At 39.0% G+C, this 26,053-nt stretch overlaps 1 protein-coding gene, 1 long non-coding RNA gene and 1 other non-coding gene across 4 annotated transcripts in view; all 3 read right to left on the bottom strand.

Annotated features, from left to right (window-relative positions):
- Positions 1-255: 255 nt before the first annotated feature.
- Positions 256-4,022, bottom strand: LOC129149317 (uncharacterized). The gene is made up of 3 exons (XR_008556231.1): positions 3,870-4,022; positions 2,481-2,528; positions 256-2,065 (listed from the first exon to the last, which is right to left on the bottom strand). It is a non-coding gene; the product is annotated as an uncharacterized LOC129149317 (long non-coding RNA).
- A 5,350-nt stretch (positions 4,023-9,372) lies between these two features.
- Positions 9,373-9,475, bottom strand: LOC114227685 (U6 spliceosomal RNA). The gene has a single exon (XR_003613755.2). It is a non-coding gene; the product is annotated as a U6 spliceosomal RNA (small nuclear RNA).
- Positions 9,476-21,000: 11,525 nt separating this feature from the next.
- Positions 21,001-26,053, bottom strand: part of FBXO8 (F-box protein 8) — a 41,011-nt gene continuing 35,958 nt past the window's right edge. For both annotated transcript variants that reach the window (XM_054717641.1, XM_008155241.3), the window contains 2 exons: positions 22,933-23,129; positions 21,001-21,632 (listed from right to left, as the gene is read on the bottom strand). In XM_054717641.1, coding sequence (XP_054573616.1) covers positions 21,445-21,632; positions 22,933-23,129 — 385 coding nt within the window. In that variant the 3' untranslated portion in view covers positions 21,001-21,444. The remainder of the gene's footprint in view (positions 21,633-22,932; positions 23,130-26,053) is intronic.

The following is a 26,053-nucleotide window of genomic DNA, read 5'->3' as shown; positions in this document are numbered from 1 at the left end:
AAACTACAGGGACAAAGAGACTCTGAGGAGGCTCGAGTTCGCCCAAGCGTGGAGGTGTGTGAGTGTCTTTTCCTAAAGCAACGAAGGTGAATAGTGAGAAATCCTCGCGATAACGTCAAGCCCTGAACGCCCGAGGGGAGAGTCCGCTGGACGAAAACCAGTCCCTTCTCTAATAGCAGCCTCTGAGAAGGTGAAAGTTGATTGCCTGACCACTCGCCTCACTGCTGACGGTTCGCTAAGCCCGCGCGCACCCCACCCCCTCCTCCCCCAGGTCCCCCAGTCGCCAGCTCTGCGCGCGCGGAATTCCTTTCCCTGCCCTGGGACGGGCGTCTGGAACCCAGCGCCCAGCGGCCTAAGCGCCTGGGAGGTGAGCTGGGTGTCCAGCACCCTGACGTCGGTCTGCGATGCCTCCTCTCCGGATGTCTGGTGTAGAATGGGAAAGAAGACCTGGAGTGCATTCCTGGGGCCAGTAACTGGAAATGCCACCTTGAAACCTAGACCGAAAAACTGCTGTGACAGCAAAGAGTTAACCCTTCTTTACAGGCAACCTTAGATCCGACCTCAGGAACACAGAACGGATCGGAGAGGCGGGATGGTGGAGCGGGCAGGCAGGGAGAGCGGGGATGCAGAGGCACGGGGTCCAGCGGCAGTTTTCCTTGGGCTTTTCTGTGACCGTGAGAATGCCGCTTTGATCGGGACGGGCTCAGGGGTCCCTATCACTAAATGAAATCCGGTGATGCGCGCTCTTACATGCTCTGACTGATGGACACTGATCTAGCCATGGCGAGCCGAACCTTCTCCCCCAGCCCCCTTGGCGTGACTGTTCCACGTGCAAATGCGTCTTTGGAGCCAAAAGGAGACTCTCCTGCAAAGATGCCGAGCGAATCCCTCCGTCCAGGTCGGGAAATTTCGCGCCGAGCCGGGGCAGGTATCCCGCCTGGGGCCGCTGCGCCCAGGGCGCGCGGGATCGCTCTGCCCCTGCTGGCTCGGCTGGCAGTGATTTATGCGCTGGTGACACAAGTCGGCGGTCAACCCGGACGGCTAGCCAGTCTTGGGGAGCTGCGGCGGAGGGAACGCAGGACTGCTCAGCCCAGAGGACGCTTGCAGTCCTGCACGCCAAGCCCCAGCCTCCCCACCCGGCGCTCCAGGGCGCGGAGTTCCCAGCTTTCCCTGCTTCGGTGGATTCTACTTGAATTCAAACCCCTTGATGAACGGAACCCATGACCACTCTTGGATCCGTCTGGCCGAGTCTGGTGTGGGTCCTGGCGGCCGCGGGCTGCTCCGGGTGCAAGCTGCTGCGAGGCCACCGTGCGCCGAGGCCCGGCGAGCGGACGGTGGGAACGAGCCGCCCTAGAGTTCAACGCGAGTCGCCTAGGAATCGGTGGAGGGAGGAGGGACAGGCCGTTTGCCTCGGGAATGAATTATCCTTGATCATTTATTTTAAGACGTGAACTCCTCCAGAACCCAGCAGCTGCTGTGGCCGTAAGCCCCCACTCCAGGCAAGCGGCCAAACTGTGCTCTCTATGAAAGATCGAGACTGGTTCCATCCGGTTACAAACACACTTATTTTTTTTTTTTCCCTAGCCAGCCGATGAAGCGCGCCTCTCGCCATTCACAATTCTCAGCGCCGAAGCTTGCGCACCCTCCCCAGACGTCGCCAAGCGCACGCCTCCTCCCGGCAGGTCTCGGGTGGGACCTTCCAGGTCCTTCCCCAGTTCCTTTCTCCACGCAGCAGATGAATACACTTTATAAGTATTTCCGAACAAAAGCAGACGACTGAGAAAGACTGCAAAGAACTGAACTGGAGTCAGGCAGCAATGTTTTGGAGGACTTGTCCCCGGAGACTGAGAGAGGGAAGGGGCTTATCCCCCCCTGTACAATTCACTCTACTTCTTCCAACTTTATGGTCCACTGGGTTCCAGAGAGCGAGGCGGACACGGTCTGGAAACGGAATGGGGCGGAACGTGCTGCTCCTCTCCCGCCCCCCAGAGTTAGGTCCCCCAACGCCATCTCCACCACCAGCCCCGCCGCGGACCCCGAGCCCGGGAGCTCGGGGCGCCAGGCCCTGCAGAAGAGAGACAGAGATAAAGGATGCGATAGCGGGGCCTGAAGGGCTCCGCGGAGATAAGGTCCGGGAATCGAGCAGGAACTCAGCCCGCTCCCCGGCTTTGCCTCTGTTTATACCACACCGTCCCGCCCCCACACCCCCTCCCCACACACACCTGGAGGCCGAGGAAGCGCCCGCGGGAGACAGTCGGGGCAGACTCTCCACCCCCCCAACTCCCAGGCGATCAGAATCGCTTCAAGTCACTCGATTTGCTAAGTTTTGGTGGTGGAAGATGCGAATGAGACAGTCATTAATATTGCGCATCAAAGCTCAGAAGGACGTAACCCTCCCTTATTCATAAATATTACTCCGAATATGTTAAGGGCGTTAAGTGACTTTTCTTCCTTTTCGGAATCTCCCGGGGTACACTTACGGTGCTGAAGGGGATCGGGGTGGTTGGTGCTAGTCACGTGCCAGAACCCTGTTAAAGTGAAAGGAAAAAAAAAAGGAACGAGGAGCTTTTTTAAAAGAACACAACAAAACGCTCACAGACTTTTATGGGAACAGTTACAATGAAGAAACTGCTTTTCCAATTTAATAAAATGTAGTTCTTTTCGTCGTTTGCACAGCTTTCCTCAGTTGATGACGTTTGGTTGTAAAACTTAACTTTCCAGAAAAAAAGATTGCTCCCCTAATCAAATTATAACGCCAGGGCAACAAATAGTATGTTTGGCTTTTAAACACACGCAGTTATTTTTAAACAAAATGTTTTTAACTACCTGGAACATATACAAAACACTAGACATGGTTTTATTTTGGAAATTATCATAATACATCCCCTTCTAAGAAATAGGAATTTACCCCCACTTGAACCAAGAAAGAACAACTAACTCTTTGGGATAAATATTTTTTTCTTAATTCCTAGATGTGGATTGGAAAGTAATAAAATGAATATTTGCAAGAAATCATTAAGTGTCAAGATTAAAATGCTGTATAATTTTCCTAGTAAAACATAACTTACATTTCATAACATGTGAAACTCATTTATAAATTTTACACTTTTAGGAAACATAATTCACTTATGTCATATATATTTTGTAGGAAAATGGAAGTCTTAGTGTTTAAGCACATATTGTAATGTCACTTTGATTTAATTTGTATCTTTTAAAAACCCTTCTTCCAAATGAAAGATCTTTTTCTTTAAATAGCAAATTATATAAAAGTATAAAATCTGGAGGAATTAGCTATTTGAAAATCTTTTGACAACTTTAGAGGTTATGTTTGTTGTTGTTTTTTCTCTTTCTAACTTACATAATTTACATATTTGAATATATATTTGTGTGGCCACATATCTCATGCATATTAGGCAGGAAAAATTAATTTTGAAACGCATTTATTTTAAAAATGTTACACATAGTTTGAGATGAGTAAACTAAATTTAGATTTTTTATCACAATGATAGAACAAATATTAGTACTATATTGTTGATATTAAAAGGCAAAACATTTTAGCCTGTGAAAATCACCCACCTACTTTCTTTTGATTTAAAAAAAAAAAAAAGTATGTTGAATTCTTTGGTCAGGCTCTATAAAACCAGTGTCCTCGGTAGCTTTTATTATAAATATTAATATTCAGATTATAGAACTAGCTTTATTCCATTTAAGGAGAACTTTTGAGAAACACAAGCATTGAAGTGAAAAGACAGTTTCCCCACATATTCACACTCTAAACTTCCTATCCTCAGGGCAGCAGAAATAATCCTTTTATTCCATTAAAATGGTCACTAACCTTATAAAGATAAAAGAATGTTTTAATCTCTTACCTGAAGGAGTCTTGTCAGTGTAGCAGGAACTGAAATTGGGACTGTTCTGTGTTGTCCATTACAGTACAGGGCTCTGTGCTGTTTTGCCTTTGTGAAGGCTGAAGTAACAATGTATGACTATTGCCTCCTGGGACCCTTAGGAAAATGAAATAGATAGCTGGTTCAAATAAATGCTCTAGACCTTCACCCAGGGATATTGTAGAGAAAAACAAATGATTTCACAAACACTAAAAAATAATTGAAAGGTTATTCTGTAATTTGTTTTTCTTGTGTATGTTATTTTGTATGTACCTATGAATTCTATGTTCAATCAATAGATATATAAGAAATGACTTTTAAAATGTTATTTAAACCTCTATTTTTTTCAGAGCAGCAAAAATCACCTTAGAAGCAACTTCTACTTTTGAAGTCATTGGAATGTGTATATTTTAATTCATAATGCAACTTTCTCATCCTAAAAAATTTTAGGCTTCTTAAAAACTGGCATTTAAAATTTTTCTGTTGTTTAGTAAGTTATGTATGTAAGGTTGGATTTCCTATAGATTCTGTCAAAATAAAGTCACTGTTTGGGATTTAATATTTATTTAGATGTGTATGTATATTTGTTTAAAACTATGAACTCTGAAGAGAGTTTTAATTCTATGCAACATAAATGAGTTTTATTAACAAATATATATATATATATATATAGTTTCAGCTTAAAAGAACCAAGATTGTATATTAACAATGTATTATCAAAACCTATAAGGATATTGCCAATCTAATATCAGCTTGATTTGCAAACATAACAATTAAGTTCTTTCAATTAACCATAGGTATACTGTTATATGTTGTCTGTATACATATTTTGCTGATTTTAGAATAGAAAATAATCCTCCCAAGAAATTTGAGGTGGATTACCTAATTATTTTTTTCCAGCCCAAATTTTAACGTGCTAAAACATAAGCATATGTTTTGTTTTTTAAAATATTTCCAAAAGAAAGTCTCAGAAATCAAAAAGACATTAGAGAAATGCTTTATCTAAAAATTATGATCATTATTTTGCTTTATGAAATCACCAATCTATAGGAGAAATATGTTTAGAAGTCATTAACACTGTTGGTTCTCTGAGTAGAATCATGGAATGCTATTTTGAAAAAGAATAATACATATTCATACATATGCACACACACTCCTTTTTTTTTTTTTTTTTTAAAAAAAGGGGGGCTTCATAATTTTTGGCAGCAGAAAAAGGGAATAGCAAGCATCAAAGCCTGAAGTAAGAAGAAAGCTAGTCATGGTTTTCAGGCAAAGGAGAAAGGACATTTCCCAGGGTATCTTTAATTTTATTTGGAGCAGTTGGAGTGAGGAGCGTTAGGTTCTCACTAAACTACCTGCATTATCTGTTTACACTGAGCAATAACATCTCCTGTTCCTAATGAGCTATGTAGACATATTTCTAACCCCATAATATAGACCCCACCACCACTTACTTTTTATTTTCACCACTTACTTTTGAAATAATTTGTAACATTCATTTCAGTTAGGAAACACATTTCCTCAACACCATATTTCCAATTACATTCTCCATAGAACAGTCTTTAAATGGAGTATGAACCCATCATTCATTTAACAACTATTTTTATCTACTAAGTGTCAGGCACTATTCTAGGAGCACCGATGAAAAAAGGAAACAATATCCTTGCCCTGGGTTAGAGCAATTCTTTCTGAAAGTATGGAAATTAATCACTACAGGGGTGGAGTGGGCCGGCGGGGGGGGGGGGGGGGGAGGGGGCGGGGAATAAAATAAAATCCTGTAGTTTTCCAGTTTTCCACCAGGTGGCGAAATGTGCACAACTGATAGCTTAATATGGATCAAAATTTGGTGCAAAGAATAGAGTATTTCTATGAAAATTTCCACCATATTTTGTTTAAAATGTCTCTTTTGTAACACTACAGTTAATAGCTCATGGTTATAATGCATCTTGTGTTCAGTTTCCTAAAGCATTCCTTGCGAGGGACTCACCCCTTCAAGGAGAGAAGAGTCAGCTGCATTTGACAGAGGCCTCTCTGAAAGATCCCAAGCTTATCTTAAGACATTTTGCTTTTACCCTCCCATTTTTCTCTGTCCCCAGATGTGGGGATTATAGAAATCTGCCTAAAGGACTGAACATCTGGCTTTGCATGGGCCTCCATGAAGCCTTGAGTCTACTGTATTCAAATTCATGTAGAGACACTTAGGTATCACACTGTGATTTGCTTGTTTTGTCCCAAACATTAACATCTTAGAATAACATCCATGCTGAAAAGTAGCCAAACATATATGACAATGTATACATACATACGAGCGTATCTATATTTTGTTTCCAGACTCTCCTTAAGTGCGACCTCTCATTTACATTGAAGGAATAAAATTATTTATTCAGATCTCTTTGGAATAGAATATATTCTAAAATAAAATTAGACCTTTCTTCACCTTCAGACTCCCAAAGAGGTAAAAAAAAAAAAATCTTCCATTCTTAGAAAATGGTTTATATAGGATGTAGAAATACTTTTAGAGTGGTTTAAATGTAGAGTTTGAGATTTTTCCTAATTTCTTACTACCACCACCAGGCCCTACAAGATATGACCTTTGCCTTCTTCTCTAAAACTCACCTTCCATGGGTTTCCTCATTCATTCATTCATGCATTCCTCAAATATTGACTGACTTTTTCTTGTTGCAGTGGCTCTTTTAAGGTACTTGGAATAGAGAAGTAAATCAGACAGTGTATTCCTTCATGAAGCTTACATTCTATTGTACATGGACCAACTTTGTTTTTGTCTCACGGCCTTTGCATTTGCTGCTTCCCTTGCTTTGAAACACTCTGACCCATATCTTCTCAGTGATGGATATATTTAGATACATGCATATATCAGGACTCACTAGCCTGTGACCCCTAAACAAAGTCACTTTTGTCTCCTCAGAGTGTACTTGTGAAGACTAAATGAGTTAAGGAATACAAAGCCTTTAGCAGAGTAAGCTTAATAGCAGAGTAAGATAAATGTTATCTATTATTTTGATGTTATTATTTATTGCCAATGAAATAGTTCCACGATCTTTCCAGAGATTTCTGAGACTCAGTTCCTTGTCATATTGACCAAACTACAAAATGAGAATTCTAACTTACAGAATCTATTTCCAAGATGCTGAAAGATTATTTCCTGCCAGGGCCAGAGCTCTGCTGTGCAGTGTGACACAAATGTCCCTGGCTTAACAGTATGGTTTTTATCATGGATGCCAATTGGAAAATAATTTAGAGATGCTTTTGATTGGAACCAAATTTTGACCCTTGGCTGCATTTACATTCCCACTGCAAAGTGTTTAAACTTTTATTATTGCATTTATCACATTGTATTATAGTCATGGGTAGGGCGACCATACTTCCTAGTTTATGCCTGTTGTCTTGAAGTACCATCTGGTTTTGCATTTTAGCACTTTCAGAAGTGTCCTGGTGTAGACAATAAACTCTGTAGTCCCCCAAGTTATGGGGCAGGTGCCTGGCTGGAGAGGCTGAGGAGCCCTGGGGTGGTCCTAAGTCCGGTGTGGGCCTTTGTGAGGAATTGGTGAGTCTGGTTACTCCGAGCTGTCTGGCTGATTTGCATGCAGAGAAGGGCTTTGAGGGGAAACCTAGGCCCTGAAAGCTAAAGGCAGAATCAGTGGAGGAAAGTCAGGAGGGCCTCAAAGACGATGGCGAGGCCCCGAAAGAGAGGGTTCCTCTTCCCACTTCTGTTGAGAAAACATATGCCTGCACAGGGAGACTTACAGAGAACAGCACCACTTTGGCTCATGGAGAGCTTGTAGTTGTCATAAGTATATTAGGGGATAGCATCCTAGTCAAGGCAATGGGATCTAACCCTGAAGATGCTTTGCAACCCTAAACCTCAGTGAGGCGTGAAGACAACTAAACCGGAGTGGCTAAGGACTGAGACATATTCAGGTGGGGGCGAGGGCTGATTCACATGTATCGTAATCAGTGCAAGGTTTAATTTGGTTTGGTATAATTTTAGTTTTGGGTACTTCGATTATAGAGTCAATTACAGTCTACCCATTTAAAAAATATTGGATAAGTAGGATGCCTCATGTCCTGGCAAGAGGATTCTTTTCTAAACAGAGTTATTATGAAAGATTCTTTAAATTGAAACACGGTATATTTTTATATCTAAGGCATGTTACTAAAGGACTTTAAAATTTTTTTGAATATTTGGTTTGAGAACCCTTGTTAATCTGTTAATTCAACAAATACTTAATTTAGACTTCACTATTTGAAGTGCACTGTGCTATTTGAAGTGATCATGACATTGTCAATATACATAGCTATTCCTGTGGCTTAGTCTATCATTTTTATACTGAGGACTCTACCAAAATGTTAGCTTTTATCACCAATCTCTGCTCTCTACTACATTTTCTAACTGACCAACTAACTAACTAACTGCTGAATATCACGTGATTGTCCTATTTGTACTTTAAATTTAACTGACCAGAGGGGAATTCATTCTCTCCCACTCAGATCCTCTTTCTTGTCACGTTATTCCCAACCCAAGCAAACTTGTCCTTCACTGTGTTCCCTCTCTCTGTAATGGCACCCTCTTCAGACTATTTAGAGTAATTTTTAACTCTTTAATCTTTTATGTCCAACAGCCAGTACTTTGCCAAGACGGTTTACCTCCAAAATGTCTCTCACATCTTCCTTCTATCATTTCCACTCCCAATAACAACGCTAACGTTCAAGATTTCGATCATTTTTCACTTGCATAATCACAGTAGCCTCTTCAGTGATTTCCTTACACTACATTCTGTTGCATTTCTACTTCATATCTTAGATTGGCTTTAGAAAGATCTTCCTAAATCACAGATCAGAAACAATGCCTTTCTCCATGACAGTCTCCAATTGCCTACAAAAATAAAGTACCAACTCTCCATGTTAGCAGATTCTTGCTCCCACCTATATTTTTCAGTCTTTTTTTCCCCACTAAATGATTGCTCAGACCTTACCCTTGAACTCCAGAAGATCAGTCACTATTCTGTGACCCTCATCCACTTTTCTGTTTCCATGCCTTTGATCAGGCTATTCTCCCACCAAGTAATACCCCTATTAAAATAACACTCATCCTTTCACACTCAGCTAGCCAGTATTAATTGCTCATTCTCTTATTTCTAAAACACTTTTTAAAAAGATCTTTTTAACACATTTTTTTTTTTTTTCTGCTGTTCATTAAGGTTAGCGATATACAAAATGTGCTTGGGGCTCTGCCTCTCTTCATCTCTGTAAGTGGTCATGTGACCAAGACACATCCCTTCTCCAGACCTTCGCGATGTTGTGGTGATATATAGAGAGCCTGATAGAACTGTATGTGATTATGGTTGCCTTCCTCCCACTGAAGCCCTTGACGACAGGGAGCAGTTTGCTTTATTTTTGTCTCTTTCACAGCGCCTAGTTAATTCTCTCCTTGCATAAAATGAGACATGTTTTTTGTGTTTTTTTTTTTAATATGGGACACTTCACAAATTTGGGTGTCATCTTGTGCAGGGGCCATGCTAATATCTGTATCGTTCCAATTTTAGTATATGTGCTGCCCAAGCAAGTACAAAATGAGCCATCTTTAAATGTTTGTTTGCATATTTTAAAAAAATATGTTTTTATTGACTTTTTAAAATTTTATTTTTTTAGAGAGAGAGAGGGAGAGGGAGAGGGAGAGAGATAGGAACACCTGTGAGAGAGAAACATCAATTGGCTGCCTCCTGCATGCTTCTTACTGGGGATCGATCCCCCAACATGGGCAAGTGTCCTGACCGAGAACTGAATCTGTGACCTCTTGGGTGCATAGGTTGATGCTCAAACACTGAGTCAAACCTGAATAGCCAGGCTGAATATTTAAATTAAAACTTCACCATAATGTAAAATGCTGCTCTAAATTCAGGTCATGTTATTTGGTGGCTATCATGAACTTGATTATGTAAGAAGTGAGATTTTCCTTAAACGGTGAGAAAAGCACAAAATTCATCAGAATGATTTTAGGAGAGCAGGCCATGCTTGTAATGTGATAGGCTACATAAAGGTTTTAAATTCATCAATGTAATAATAATTGAAAATATTAGAAACATTCTGAGTCAATGAAAATGGGAGGCAACTGGTGAGGGGCAGAGCAAACATTGTTCAACTTAACAGTATAAAATAAAGAGAAACACGGAAGCAAATACTGGCAAAACTTACTAAAAAGTGACGTTAGCTATCACATTTTAAATATGCAAAGTCATCTCTGTTGAGACAGAGATGCATTTGGTTCTTTCAGTCTGAGACAAAACATAGCGTTTGATTCAGGCAACTTCCCTTGCTTTGATTTCAAAATCATTAGTCAACTTTCTGTAGGCTGCTGAAGAGAGAGAATGATCACATTCATAAATTATTGCTGTAACATTTCCTTTAGTTCTGGATTTTAAAAAAAATCAATGCTATGAAAAATACATTTGCTTGAAGTGTGTTGACAAAACCAGGTTTCTGAGACCAGTAAGACCCAGAACCAACACAACTTCAACACTTCAGCATTCAATAAATGCTCCCCTAGGAGAGCTGTTACAGGGCCTGGGAGTTGACCTAATCCAACAGGAGCTGAGCCTCGTTCAAGAATTTTTTTTCTCTTGCTTATTAATGACAATGGCCATAATCTTTGTTAGATGGCATTTTGGAAAATACTATGTGTTATTTTCTTTGTTCCCAGGTTAAGGGACAGAAATCTCCAAAGTGAAATAAAATTAATGGTGAATTCCTTCATGAACACAATTTCCTTCATTACATTTTTAGTGGGGGGAAATATGTATTGCAGCACCTAAATTGTAATCATGTTAAAATTCATGCACATTGAAAACAGTCTACATAATTTCTCAGAATTTTAGGAATACAATATGCTATTTGAAGGCTTCAGGATTGAAAATGACATTCGCTTTGGAAGAAACTCACAACAGGGCTATGTCATGGGGGACAGTCGTGCTGGTATCTACACAGCTGCTTTATTTCCCTCCTTTTTTTCTCCTTTCAGTAAGAGCAGCAGCTTTGGTCAACTTTTCTAGGCCCCTTCACTTCTCTGTGCTCTCTCAGGCTGCTAATCATCTCATTGATTATTTTTAAACGTAAGTACATGAGTAAGTAAAAAGGGGGTATATTAAATCAGTTCAGAAACTTATAGCTTAATCTGAAAATTGATTATAAAAGTAGGTCATGCTAATGGTCCAAAAAGCCTTTTCAAAAGTGAAAAATGATTTCATTTTTTAAGAAAAGCTTCATCTTAATGCTTTAAGTAAGAAAAAAAAAACAAAAAACCAGAAAGCAATTTGAGATCCTAACGTTACTTTGTTTAATTTTTAAAATAAATTAGGGAGGAGGGACTTTGTAAAGATTTTGTCTTTCGTTCCCTTTGGAAAAACATCAACAACTTAAATAATCCAAAAGTGGTTAACCACTTGTAAAGAGACCGAACACAATATGCTAGGTATGTGTGTCCTCCCAAACTACATATTTCTGATTCAGACTTTTAAGCTGTCAATATCCCAAAGACAATGCCATTGACATGTACCTGGCACTAGTCCTGCCAGTTAATTTTTTCCCTGGAGAGTGGTTTGGGGCGACAGAGTGGCGTCCGGGTTCCCCAGGTTGCTGCACTGACAAACTGCAGTGGTAGTCAAGTCAAGGAGCCTGACAAAATCTCATTAATCATTCTAAATTAAATCCAACCTTCCTGTCCAACCGTGCCAAGAAGAAAGCCATTCTTTTCTTTTTAACAAATGAAAATTTCCTCAGCAAAGATTTGGTATCTTTCTCCTGTGGGCCTTTAATTCGATCAGACAAAAATAAAATAAAGCAATCCACTCTTCTGAGCCTGCAAACAAAACATTTGTCCAGATATGATTTAACAGATCAACCAAGTGTCTTTTAAAAAGAAAACAAATTTTGAATAAAAATACATGGAAACGTTTTGAGGGGAAACTATATTAGTTAAATTAAGGACACCATTTACCTTTCAATGAATTTATTTTATTCTACCTAAAATATATGATCCTTAATAATAGCTGAAAGAAGAAATAAGAAAAAAAATTAATTATCCACAATATTTTGGCACATTTTATTCCAATCTCTTCTTTCCAGTCATAGGTTTTTGCTATTTTACCTAGTAATTATAATATGTGTCTATGTGTATAATTTACTATCCTTTTAAATATTTACCAGTTTTTATACTGTTTTTCCATATTCTTTATAAACATCAAGGCTTCATAGTAATACATCATGAGGATGTATTTTGCTGTACTTCACCAGTGCTTAGCATAGTGTCTGGTATATAGTATGTTCTCAAATATGTGTTGGTTGTTACAAAAGACCCAAGGTCTGGACTTTCCAGGTGTTTCCACCTTTTTTTCTTTAATTAAAAACAATGATGTAATTAAGGTGTATATCCTACCTTTCCTCTATTTTGGACTATTTCCATAGGATAGCTCCCCAAAGAGGACATATTCACTTACAGATGCTTGAAAAGAAGCTGTAGGCAGCATGTTATTAATAGTGATCTCTAAGACAAAGTTCACTTTAAGCACAGGAAAACAGACTCCAGTTAGAACAGGTTATTATTTTAAATATTAAGGCTTCTGAACAAGTTTACTCTTATTGAACACCATATTGATAATGTAAAAAGTGTAAAAATATTAATTTAGAGAAGTAACAAGATCAATGATTTAAATTCTTCAAATTAAAAAAACAAAAACAAAACAGCCCTGGCTGGTGTGGCTCCGTTGGTTGAGTGTTGTCCCATGCACCGAAAGGTCGCTGGCTCAGTTCCCAGTTAGGGCAATGTCCAGGTTGCAGATTCGATCCCTGGTTAAGGTGCAACCAATCAATGTTTCTCTCTCCCTCTCCTTTCCTCTCTCCATAAAACCAATAAAAACATATTTAAAAAATAAAACAATATTAAAGCAGTCATTTATCCAAATATTAAAGTTAGAATCCTAGAGATGAATTTACATCTAGAATAATACATAGATTAAATCTGTATTAATATTTAAAAAATGTATTTTGCCCTAACTGGTTTGGCTCAGTGGATAGAGCGTCAGCCTGTGGACTGAAGGGTCCCAGGTTCGATTCCAGTCAACGGGCATGTACCTTGGTTGCGGGCACATCCCCAGTAGGAGGTGTGTAGAAGGCAGCTGATCTATGTTTCTCTCTCATCAATGTTTCTAACTCTCTATCCCTCTCCCTTCCTCTCTGTAAAAAATCAATAAAATATATTTAAAAAAATAGAAAAATAAATGTATTTTGATTTGTAACTTTGTACACCTGAAAGATCTGGGTGTATTTTTAAAAAAATGCAAATATTAAAGCACTTTTCTATATGCTTATGTAGAAGCTGAACCAAGGCTAAAATAACTCAGTTGCATTTATTGAGAAACTGCTCGTGGCCAAGGTGTGTGTTAGGTACTGGGGGAGATAGAATGACAAGATTTTCACCTGCAAGAATCAGGAAAGTTGCACTGGAGGGAAAAGCATCTGAGAAGACTTGGAAGGACAAATAGGTAACTCTGGGGGAGGGGATACAAGTTGTCCAGATTGGAAAGCAGAACAAATGGGATTAGAGAGTGTTAGTTTTAACAGAATGTAGTATGAAATATCCTGTTGATAAATTTGGAGGACTGAAACTTTTAAAGCATTTTTCCATTTACCTTTGCTTTTCTTAAAAAAAAAAAAAATCTGTATCTTAGAAAATATAGGTGTTGGTTGTGTATAGGATGGATGCACTAGCCGTACCCAGTTGTATGGTGTGTTCTGAGCTTGGAACAGCACAGTCTTTGGTAGGGGAGGAAGGTGTAGACAGGACTGAATTGCAATGCACCGTAAATACTCCTATGGGTTTCAGCAGAGCTCAGATTACACACTGAGTAAGGGAATAGTTGGTCAGAGACAATATAAAAGCCACTAGCACTACCGTGACTTTCTAGCCTCAAAGAACTCAAGTGGAAAAGGCCGATTTCAAAAAAGCCCGAGTGTAGATAGAAAAAAACTAGTTTCTTGGGCTGCATTATATGCAAAGCTCAACATCCTTCCTGAAACCCTCCTTCCCTAGTTCTTGGGATACTATTCTTCTCTGGTCTGTCTCCAGTTTTATTTAATGTATTTACTAGTAGCCCTGCGCATGAATCCATGCGCCAGTAGGTCGCTGCCACTATCCTGTAGCTGCCCCCTTCCCTTCCCCCTCATAGCTTGCTGCCCTGCTGCCTCCTATAGCTCTCAGCTGCCTGCCTGTAGTATGCTGCCCACCCTCCTGCTGATCCGTGATCTGGTCGTTATGCCCTGAGGCCTAACGAATAATTAGCATATTCCTCTCTTATTATATAGGATTTTTATTTATTTATTTATTTTCTTTATTGATTAAGGTATTACATTTGTGTCCTTATCCCCCCTTTGCCTCCTCCCCACTCATACCCTCACCCTCCTGGTCTCTGTGTCCATTGGTTAGGTTTATATGCATGCATACAGTTCCTTTGGTTGATCTCTCCCCCTCACCCCCACCCTCCCCTACCTTCCCTCTGAGGTTTGACAGTCTGATCGAAGCTTCTCTGTCTCTGGATCTGTTTTTGTTCATCAGTTTATGTTGTTCATTATATTCCATAAATGAGTGAGATCTTGTGATATTTATCTTTCTCTGACTGGCTTATTTCGCTTAGCATAATGCTCTCCAGTTCCATCCATGCTGTTGCAAATGGTAAAAGTTCCTTCTTTTTTACAGCAGCATAGTATTTCATTGTGTAGATGTACCACAGTTTTTTTTAATCCACTCATATGCTGATGGGCACTTAGGCTGTTTCCAAATCTTAGCTATGGTGAATTGTGCTGCTATGAACATAGGGGTGGATATATCTTTTCTGATTGGTGCTTCTAGTTTCTTGGGATATATTCCTAGAAGTGGGATCACTGGGTCAAATGGGAGTTCCATTTTCAGTTTTTTGAGGAAACTCCATACTGTTCTCCACAGTGGCTGCACAAGTCTGCATTCCCACCAGCAGTGCAAGAGGGTTCCTTTTTCTCCGCATCCTCTCCAGCACTTGTCATTGTTGTCTTGTTGATGATAGCCATTCTGACAGGTGTGAGATGGTACCACATTGTCATTTTGATTTGCATCTCTCAGATAATTAGTGACTTTGAGCATGTTTCCATATGTCTCTTGGCCTTCCTTCTGTCTTCTTTCGAAAAGTATCTATTTAGGTTTGTTGCCCATTTTTTTGATTGGGTAGTTTATCTTCCTTTTGTTAAGTTGTATGAGTTTCCTGTAAATGTTGGAGATTAAACCTTTATCAGTGATAACATTTGCAAATATGTTCTCCCATGCAGTGGGCTCTCTTGTGGTTTTGTTGATGGTTTCTTTTGCAACACAGAAGCTTTTTATTTTCATGTAGTCCCATTTGTTTATTTTCTCTTTAGTTTCCATTGCCCAGGAGCGGTATCGGTGAAGATATTGCTTTGGCATATGTCTGAGATTTTGCTGCCTGTGGATTACTCTAGTATTTTTATGGTTTCCTGTCTTATGTTTAAGTCCTTTATCCACTTTGAGTTTATTTTTGTGTATGGTGTAAGTTGGTGGTCTAGTTTCATTTTTTTGCATGCATCTGTCCAATTTTTCCAACACCATTTATTGAAGAGACTGTCTTGACTCAATTGTCTGTCTCCAGTTTTAATAAATCCTCCTTTTCTGACTTCTTTTTCTCTATCAAAACTTAAAATGCCGTGTTTCCCAAGTATCTCTTTTAACTCAACTTGTTCTCTAGAACAGCGGTCGCCAACCTTTCGGACCTCACGGACCATCAGTGGTCCACGGACCACCAGTTGGTGACTGCTGCCCTAGAAGAGTTGTTTTTGCCCATGTTTCACTTCATATAACTTTATAGGATACCCTAATCTTACATGGTCAGCCCCAATTGTTTTTGAACTCTAGTCTTATTCTCCAACTGCAGTCAAGCAATGTTCTATTGATACTTTCAAATTTAAAAATTGGGATCATTACCTTTTCCATTTCTCCATTGGTTGCTTCCTAGTACTTACTTTTGATAAGACAGATTATCCTATATAATAAAAGCCTAATATGCAAATTGTCCCCTCAACAGGGAGTTTGCCTGGGAGTTCGACTGCTCGCTATTTTGTGCGCTGACCACCAGGGGGTGGCGTGGAACATGGTGGGTGTCAGCTACGTGGCGCTGGCAGTGGGTGGCAGTGGAGGCGCTGCTGCCCCAATGGGCTCCAATGAGAGCGGACTGCGATGGGATGGTGGAGCAGGTGAGCGGGTGGTGCCAGGCCAAGGCGGGTGCCAGCGGGACCTGATCGCCCCGCTGATCACCCTGCAGACAGCGACCAGCAGCAGCAGGGGGCGGGGCTGCCGCCTGGCTCCCAGGTGCTGAGGGAGCAGGGCAGAGGCCGATGACTCAGGTGGAGGGGGGGGTGGGGGCCTGGGGTTCCAGATGCTGCCCAGGGCCCAGAGGTCAGCTGGGACCTGCCCTTCCATGCCAGACATTGGTGTTTCGATTGCCACCCAGGTCTAGGCACCACACCCGTGCGGGAATTTCATGTACCAGCCTCTAGTCCAGTGATGGCGAACCTATGACACGCGTGTCAGCACTGACACGCGGCCGCTGAGGTGGCTGCATGCCGAGGATGAAACATTTGCTGCTCCTGAGGATGAAACATTTGCGAAATAATGTTTTTCCTCAAAGTGACACACTACCCGAGTTATGCTCAGTATTTTGGCGAAGTTTGACACACCAAGCTCAAAAGGTTGCCCATCACTGCTCTAGTCTTTGATAGTAAGACAATCGGATCCTCATGTTAGAAAACTTTGTCTAAAATCACTAAATCTTATAGATTTTCAGTGTTATTAAAATTTTGTTTTTCATTTATCCTCTCCAATTCCTCTGCACTTGCCTAGTTTAGTTCTTATAATGAAATCTGACAGGTTGGGAGCAATCCTTGACCTCTTAAGAATACCATATTCTGATAATGGAGTTGGCGATGTAGAAGGTTAGAGTATAATTATAATAATATATTTACAAAGTGCTATGGTTCACAAAGAAAGAAGCAATTAACACAGTGGTAGTATGATAAAGACAGTCTTTGATAGCTCTGAGGAAGAAAATGTACTTGAAGTGCATCTTCGATTATGAGAACTTTAGATACAAAAGGGAGAGAAGGAAATCACAGAAAGAACAGCTTATAAAAGGCAAAGATAGACCAGACACTACAGTGAAGGAGATGAGGCTTTAACGAAAAGCTGAGGCTAGATTATGAAGGGTCTTATATGCCATGCTAAGGGGGCTTTACTTAATTTTGTAGAGAGAAGGGAGGCATTAAAAGCCTTTAAATAATGGTATCAGAAGTTTGTACTTTAGAAAGACAAGTTTGTTGTATCTGAAGGAAGTTCCAGTAGTCCCCAACTTTAGGGGATATGCCTCCCCAGCAGGCATCTGGAAACTGGGACATTATCTGTATGTCACAATGACAGGGATGCCACTGGCATCTAGTAGGAAAAATCCAAGCATGTCATGGCCTACACTGCATGAAGCAGTCTCCTATAATGAACAGCCTTCCCCAAAAGCCAGTGCAGTGGGACCTCCACTGTGAAACAATGAATTGCTAATTTAGCAAATGTTTAGTAAAAACTTATTAAGGTTTTTCATAGACAGGACATTTTAAAAAATAATCTCACCTAATTTTAAAAATAACTAAGAGCAAATCCTTATTAGTATAGGAAGTAGTAAAAAGAATACTGTCCAATTGGAAAGGGTTCCATTTCAAGTAATGGCCAGATAAAGTTGGTCTTTCTGATCACAAACTCAGTACAAAAAATGTCAACTACCTCAAAGTAATGGAAAGCAAGCTAAAATAGGCTGATGGCACTAGCCAGTTTGGCTTAGTGGACAGAGCTTGGGCCAGTGGACTGAAGGGTCCTGGGTTCAATTATGGTAAAGGGCACATACCTTGTGCAGGCTTGATCCCCTGCCTGTGGGAGGCAACCCATCAATGTATCTCTCTCACATAGATTACATCGATATTTCTCTCTCTCTGCTGTCTCTCCTCCTCCTGTCCACTCTCTCTCTCTCTCTAAAAAAAAAAAAAAAAGGCAATGGAATATTCAGGTGAGGATTAACAACAAAAATAAATTAATTAAAATAGGCTGATGCAACAGAGAACACTTGGACGAAAATAGCAGTGATAGCAGTGAGTGTGAGTGACTCCCAATACTTACAGCTCTCAGCCTGAGGGCAGTCCCCACTCTGTACCACAGGAGCCTATAGCTTTTCTGACTTGAAGAACCATAGGACAGAGTTGGGGCAATGGCTGCTGCTGAAAAAGGAAGGAAGAAATAATGGCAAGGAAAGAACCAGAGAAAAAGCCTAAAGTCCATGTATAAACTCTGCCCCAAACTCTTGGCTGGTCTCTGAAGCATGCATGCACAGGAGAGATTCCAAGTACAGCAGCTAGGTTAAAGAACTAAACTGAGATTTGAGCTGCCACCAACTGCAAGGGAGCAAGAACTTACAACAGAAATTCAGCTAAATTAACTGCCAACATAGTTAAAAAGAAGTCTTTGGAGAAACATATCAGAATCCAGGGTTTCTGCATTTTATTCACCATGTTCAGGACAAAATCTAAATTACTAACCTATGAAGAAACAGGAAAATATAATCTATTAATAAAAGAAAAGACAATCAAGGAAGACTGTCACTGAGATGATCTCATATTGAAATAAACAGAAAAAGATGTTAAAGCAGCTATTATAACTATGTTCAAGATTGTAAGAGAAAATGTGCTTGTAATGAATGAAAAGGTAGGAATTAGCACAGAAGTATAAATTATAAAAACCAAATGAAATTTCTAGAACTAAATAATATAGTAATTGAAAGAATAAAAGCTCATTGAATGGGCTTAAAATAATGATTACCAGAGAGTAAGTGAACTGGAATATAGATCAAGAGAAACAATCCAATTGGGGGGGAAAAAGGGGGAAAAGTCTACAGAACACCACAAATATGTGAGACATCAAAAGGTCTAGCATATGTATAAAGAAGGAAAGAGAAATTAGGCTGAAAAACTATTTTACAAAATAAAGCGATTAGAGGAAAATGACATTATTATGCACAGGGGGAGAACAATTTAAGTACTACTGACTTCTTATTAGAAACAAAGCGGGGTGGGCAGGACAATGAACCAGTCTTTAAAGTGCCAAAGAGTGTGGGGGAGGGGAAGTGTTGACACAGAAATATATTCAGCAAAAGTATTCTTCAAAAAGAAAAACAAAATAAAGACATTTTTATATATAAGAGAAAATGATGACACTTAACTGCCAGAAGACCTGAAATATAACAGACATTAAAGTTTTTCAGGTTGAAATGACTGATACTACTGAAGAGAAAGGAATACGAGCATTAGAAATGATGGTGTGGGTAAAAATAAGAGTATTTTTTCTTAATTTATTTAAAATATATATGACTGTACAAAGCAAACTATAAACTCCACAATAAAATGATATAACATGCTATTTGTAAGACATGACAACTATAAAATAACAGGGTAATGAGGTAAACACACCTATGTGGTTACAAAGGTTTTATGTGTAGTGGTACAATAGTAATTGTAAATAGGCTTTGTAGAGTTACATCTTACCATGGGTTTGTTTTACATAGGTGTGTGCATTTGTGAAGACTCATTAATTAGTATATTTAAGATTTATGCATTTTATTAAATGTCAATTTTACCTAAAAAGAAAAAAAAAGCCTAAAAAATTGATCTTTAGCATATGATATTCAAGTCGAAATCTTCAGGAATGAAGTGTACTGATGTCTGAAACTTATTATGACCTGTATCCAAAACATTAAGACAGGCTGGTTGATGGACAGAGATGGATAACTATGTGGTGAAGTGAATGCAGTAAAATCTAAATTGCAGAATCTAGATAGGAGTACACAGAAAGACAGAAGGAGATAAATAGAGAGGGCAAAGTGCCATGCACTGGAAAATAGAAACGATAATAAATGTTAGCACTACTCATTGTTTGAAAATTTCATACGATAGTTTTGAAGTTAACTAATTAGTTCTGAAGTTAAAGATTAGTATTATTTTGTCATGGAATTCAAAATTATGTACCTGTGAAACTTATTAAGGTATTTGCTTCACAATCTTAGAAAGTGCTTACTTATTACCAGTCGAAAACTCCCTTTGACTTTCAAAAGTTGATTACCTTATGATTTGTCCTTGAAAATTCTTAGTACATCATTCAGTTGTAATATTGATTTAGGGCCAGATCTGGAAGAAAACTCAGATTCCACACCTCTAGTTATGAGTTTCTACTCCTCCAGTTCTCTCCCCATAAACTAGCGGCTCTATCCATCACATAGTGTATCATTCCAAAGCTGATGCTTTTTACTTAGAGGTATTTCCACGGAACTTTTGACTTACTATATAAATATACTGTTCTTTATCATTCCAATGTTAAGTGTTTTAATTACTAAATAATTGTTAATTAAGATGTACTTCATACATTTGCTCTCCATTAAGCAGTATTTTTCTTCTCATTACCCAACCAGGTAACATTTGTGAAGGCAGAGCCCATGTCTAGGTTTCACGAGTACCTACCACAGTGCTTAGCATGTGGAAGACCCTTAGTACATATTTACTGAATGAAAGAATAAAGAATATTTACTATCATTCACAATATCCCTTTCTCAACAGATACTGAATAGAAATCATGAACATTAGGACAATAGTAAAGTTTGACTAATTACTTCAAATATAAGTTATAATAATATTTTGTTCTTATATATGTAAATCTTCTTTTTAAAAAAACATATTTTGCTATCCTAAATGGCTTAAAGGTTATTGTGACTTGACTAACCCAGAAGTTTCAAAAATTAAAAGTCAAGTGATAAATTTATATTATAAAAATAAGTGCCTATTTTGCATACTAACAAATCAATACTCTTTTCAAAGTTCAAAGGGAAGAGAAGCTGGTACTGATTTGTATCAAAGTAAGATTCAATTTTTATAAAGACTAATAATCTCATATCAGAATCAAATAAATTTCAGAACTCAGTTTGAGAGAAAAAGAAAAGGTTTTAGTTAAAATCTTTACAATAAAATAATTATGATTATAAATCTCTAGTTAAATATGTACACATTACATGGTATTTTAAAAAAGAATGGAAGTGAATAAAGTTTTTCAGGCAAATCTAATACACAAATATACCATCTTTTAGAGTATAATGTCAGTTTAACATTCTTAAACAGCTGTGTCAGACAATGGCTCTGCTTTGTGCAAAACATGATAAGCAAAATTAAGAAAAATTCTGCAAAATTCTTTAGTTCCTCAAGAAAATGACTAAAAAAGAAAACAGAAAAGAAAACAAGATTGTACACTCAAGCTTGATTGTATACAGAGGCTAGAAAGACTGGCACTAATGTAACCCCCGTATCTGCTAAATAGTCCTTGGGTAGCTTTAGTTTGAAGTTAAAAGTTAAAGTCCTAGCAACTGTGCTTTTATGCAGCCACATGGCCAATAAGGTAGATGTTGTCATAAAGGTGCCCTACAAAATCTTCACTAATATTTTGAGCAGCCCGGCGAGTATTTCGAATAAATTCTCGTTTTGACATTTTATTCTTCACGTGAGGGCTAGTGAGGTCAATGGAAAGTAGAATCAAAGAGTAGCACAGTACATAGACAGCATCTGGAAGGAAAAAGAAGCATTTCAAAATGTGGTTCCAAAGGCATTATATCATGCAAAAATGTTCATAATTTCAAGAGATCAAGATTAGATTCTAACTATAGGATTACCAAGTCATCCCAGTTTGCCTGGGCCTTTTCCAATTTTAGTATTGAAAATTCTGTGTTCTGGGAAACTCCCCAGTCCTGGACAAACAGGGATGATTGCTTATCCTAACTGAATACCAATTCAGCACTTTCTTCAATTCAAAAGAACTTCAGAATAGTTTAAGATTTAATCGTGAAAACTCTACATTTTAAAATTTCATGATTGGCTTTATTTTCATCTTGCTTTCAAATGTGATATTACCATTCAACTCACCATAAAATATTTGTACTGTCAGTATATTTATCTTCCCATTAAAAAGAAGTCACATATTTATTTACATATACTTTTATAAAACTGTAATTTGAAAGCATCTTTAATGACAAAAAATGTATTAACTTAGTACTAGAAAATAAAATTTAAACAACTCATAAGACTAGTAAAATAATATTATTTGAGATAGGCATTTTAAGGGTCTATAGAATTTACATATTAATCTCAAAAGTAAATATTTATGGAAGATTTGCTAAATCTGAGCACCATGCAACAAAAAACTTTTCTTCTTTATATATATATATATCCTTAGGGCAATAGTTGATGTTTACTATTAAAATAGTAACAAAGTTTATGATACTTGCTACTACTACTTGCTACTACTGTGGTGTTTATATTTCAGAATCCTGCAGTCTTAACAAAGCTAATTAAACATTATGTCTTATAAGAGAATGTTCAACAAATTTCATATGACAGGTATTTTGTGATCTCTTCTTAGTAAGGTAAGCACAATAAAACTTTTGATATGAAGAGATAAGTAAAGCTATATTGCATGAAAAAATATGTAAGTGATTCAGGCTATATTATGCACACACAAAAATAATGAACACTAGTTGTATGAAAAACATTTTATTAGAAAAATCCTAGGTTTTACCTATGTAATATGTAAATTATTAGAAGTGTTACAAATAATTTCTCAAGGTTTTAATTAGACTAGTAAATATACCAATGCTTAAACAAGAATAATAGCTAAGTGTAACTTTCCTCTTAAGACAGCATATTAACTATATGTAAATGATAGCTATGGCAAACTAAAGTAGTCACTGCTATAAGCAGTAAAATAAGTATTTGTAATTTTTCCCTATAGTGAGAAAAATGTCGCATAAACTACAGTTTTTACCTGAAGGAGGGAGTGGGAGAAGGAATTCACTATATATATTCTTACCAGGACTAAGGCCAAGTTCTCTCATTAAATCAGGGTTACAAGCACAGAATCTATGTGAGAACTTTGTTATAAGAGTTTCAAGATATTCCCCACGCTCTTCAGGGGCATGGATGTGACGAAAAAATTCTCTCAGTGCATTGGGCAAGAATTGATTTCTAAAATTATGCAGTGTTACAAGGTCATCCAAGACATCTCTCCTAAAAGAAAAAGACACAGCTTTAGTTAACTTTTCTCTATTAATCATAATTTTTTAATAAAAATACTTTATTATTGAGTACCAGATCAGCTAATCCTATAAAGTATATATAATTCTTAAAATTAAAAAAACTGTGATTATTTAAGGAATTAAATGATTTAAAAATATATTTATTTATTTATATTTACATGTAAATAGAATAACAAAACAAGGTAAAACTAGTATTTCTAATTATAAAATGAAAAACTAAAATTTTCAATATTATAAAGGACAGTTACTTTTCAAGTGTCTTCTTGGCTAAGTCCAAATGAGCAACATAATTCTTTAATTTTTAATTATGAAAATAAGGAGTATTCACCTTCCATATCAATCTACATCACCGGAGCTAACAACTGTTTATGCACACTTTTTTAAATGTCTACATATACTATCCATTGTTCTAGAATTTTATTTTGCTTATTTTACATAGTATATTGTGAACAGCTTTCTGTCTTAAAATTTTATTTGTTGGTTTTAGAGAGAAAGGAGAGAAAGAGAGAGAGAGAGAGTGAGAGAGAGAGAGAGAGAGAGAGAGAGAGAGAGAGGCATTGAGTTGTTGCTCCACTTATTTATGCATTCACTGGTTGATTCTTGTATGTACCCTGACCAGGATCAAACTCACAACCTTGGTGTATTGGGACAATGTTCTAACCAACTGATCTACCTAGCCAGGGCTCTGTCTTTATACATAAATCTAACTCTCCTTTTTAATGGCTTCACAGTATCCCATCTTATGAATGTAACAATTCTAATGATATACATTTAGGGCACTTACAAGTATATAAATATATATACACTGAGTGGCCAGATTATTATGATCTCTGAATGCATAATAATCTGGCCACTCTCAGTGTATATCCTATATAATAAAAAGCTAATATGCAAATTGTCCCCTCGACCAGGAGCTCGACCAGCAGGCAGGCTGGTCAACAGCCCATGTCCCCTCCCCCTGGCCAGGCTGGCGGGACCCCACCCATGCACGAATTCTTGCACCAGGCCCCTAATATATATACACACACACACACACACACACACACACACACACACACACACACTGAGTGGCCAGATTATTATGCGTTCAGAGATCATAATAATCTGGCCACTCAGTGTATGTGTGTATATATATAATTACTAGAGGCCCGGTGCACGAATTCATGCATGGATGGGGTCCCTCGGCCTGGCCGGTGATCGAGGCCTACTGGGGGGCCAGCCAGCAGGGGGGAGGGACCCTGGGAGGTTGGCCGACTGGCCCCTCAATCAGGGCCTATCAGGGGGGCCAGCTGGCCAGGGGGAGGGACCATGGGAGGTTGGTCGGCCAGGGGGAGGAGCCGCGGGAGGTTGGCTGGCTGGGGGGGGAGGGGCCGTGGAAGGTTGGCTGTGGGAGCGCACTGACCACCAGGGGGCAGCTCCTGCGTTGAGTGTCTGCCCCCTGGTGGTCAGTGTGCATCATAGTGACTGGTCGACCAGTCGTTCCGGTTGTTCAGTTGTAATGGTCGCTTAGGCTTTTATATATATACATATATATAGATTTTTTATCAATATTATTCTAATAAATAGACAAATAAAAAATGCTTCAATCCTTACTCAACTAAACCATGATTATATGATCACTAGTGGCCTGGTGCATGAAATTCATGCATGGGGGGGGTGTCCCTCAGCCCGGCCTGCACCCTCTCCAATCTGGGACCCCTCAGGGGATGTCTGACTACTGGTTCAGGCCCAATCAGAGAGCAGTCGGACATCCCTCTCGCAATCCAGGACCACTGGCTCCTAACCGCTCACCTGCCTGCTGGCCTGTTTGCCCCCAACTGCCCCCCGCTGGCCTTCTTACCCCCAACTGCTCCCCCCCGTCCGCCGGCCTTCTCGCCCCCAACTGCCCCCCCTGCCAGCCTGCTTGCCCCCACCTAGCCCCCCCTGCCAGCCTGATCGCTCCCAACTGCCGGCCTGCTCACCCTTAACTGCCCTCCCCGCCTGGCCTGATCGCCCCTAACCGCCTCTGCCTCAGCCCCGCCATCATGGCTTTGTCTGGAAGGACGTCCGGAAGGTCTACTATCTTTTATTAGTATAGATAATCTTTAATATCTACCAGTTGCTTATGGCAGGGATAGGCAAATATGGCCACTGCCTGGTTTTATAAATAAAGTTTTATTAGAACACAGCTACACTCATTTGTTTGTGTACTTTGCATATCTACTTTCATGACACAATGGTGGAGTTATAAGTAGCTGTGACAGAGATCATATGGTTTGTCAAACCTAAAATATTTACAAAAAGATCAGGTTCTTTAGAGAAAAGCTGCTGATCTATAGGTTCCTAGCATTTAAAGTTGAAAAGAGTTAATGACACCTGCTTTATGTAAGAGATTTCTTTCAATGACCAGTACTTTTATGCTGGACTATAAACTCTTCAAAGACAGAGATTATATTTTAATCAACTGCATAACCCTACTTTCTAGCAAAGTTTCTAGAATATGATGAATGCAAATTGCTGTTAAAAAATCCTGAGAAATAAAAAACTCTGAAAATTACAATAAAAAGGTAAATACATTTTGAACCATTCATTAGATTAGTATGAGACCTTTAATTTAAAAAATGGTAGTGCAGTGATATTACATTAAATGTCAACCCAGTATTTTTTTTTCAAATAGCATAAGTTCTTTTTCTTATTTTATTTTTATTGATTTTTTACAGAGAGGAAGGGAGAGGGATAGTTAGAAACATCGATGAGAGAATCATCAATCAGCTGCCTCCTGCACACCCCCTACTGCGGATGTGCCCACAACCAAGGTACATGCCCTTGACTGGAATCGAACCTGGGACCCTTCAGTCTGCAGGCTGACCCTCTATCCACTGAGCCAAATTGGTCAGGGCTCATCTCAGTATTTTT

This window comes from Eptesicus fuscus, chromosome 6, assembly GCF_027574615.1.
Source record: "Eptesicus fuscus isolate TK198812 chromosome 6, DD_ASM_mEF_20220401, whole genome shotgun sequence".
NCBI classification, from domain to species: Eukaryota; Metazoa; Chordata; class Mammalia; order Chiroptera; family Vespertilionidae; genus Eptesicus; species Eptesicus fuscus.
The sequence above is the reverse complement of the archived record's forward strand: the minus strand, read 5'-3'. Positions and strand labels throughout refer to the sequence as shown.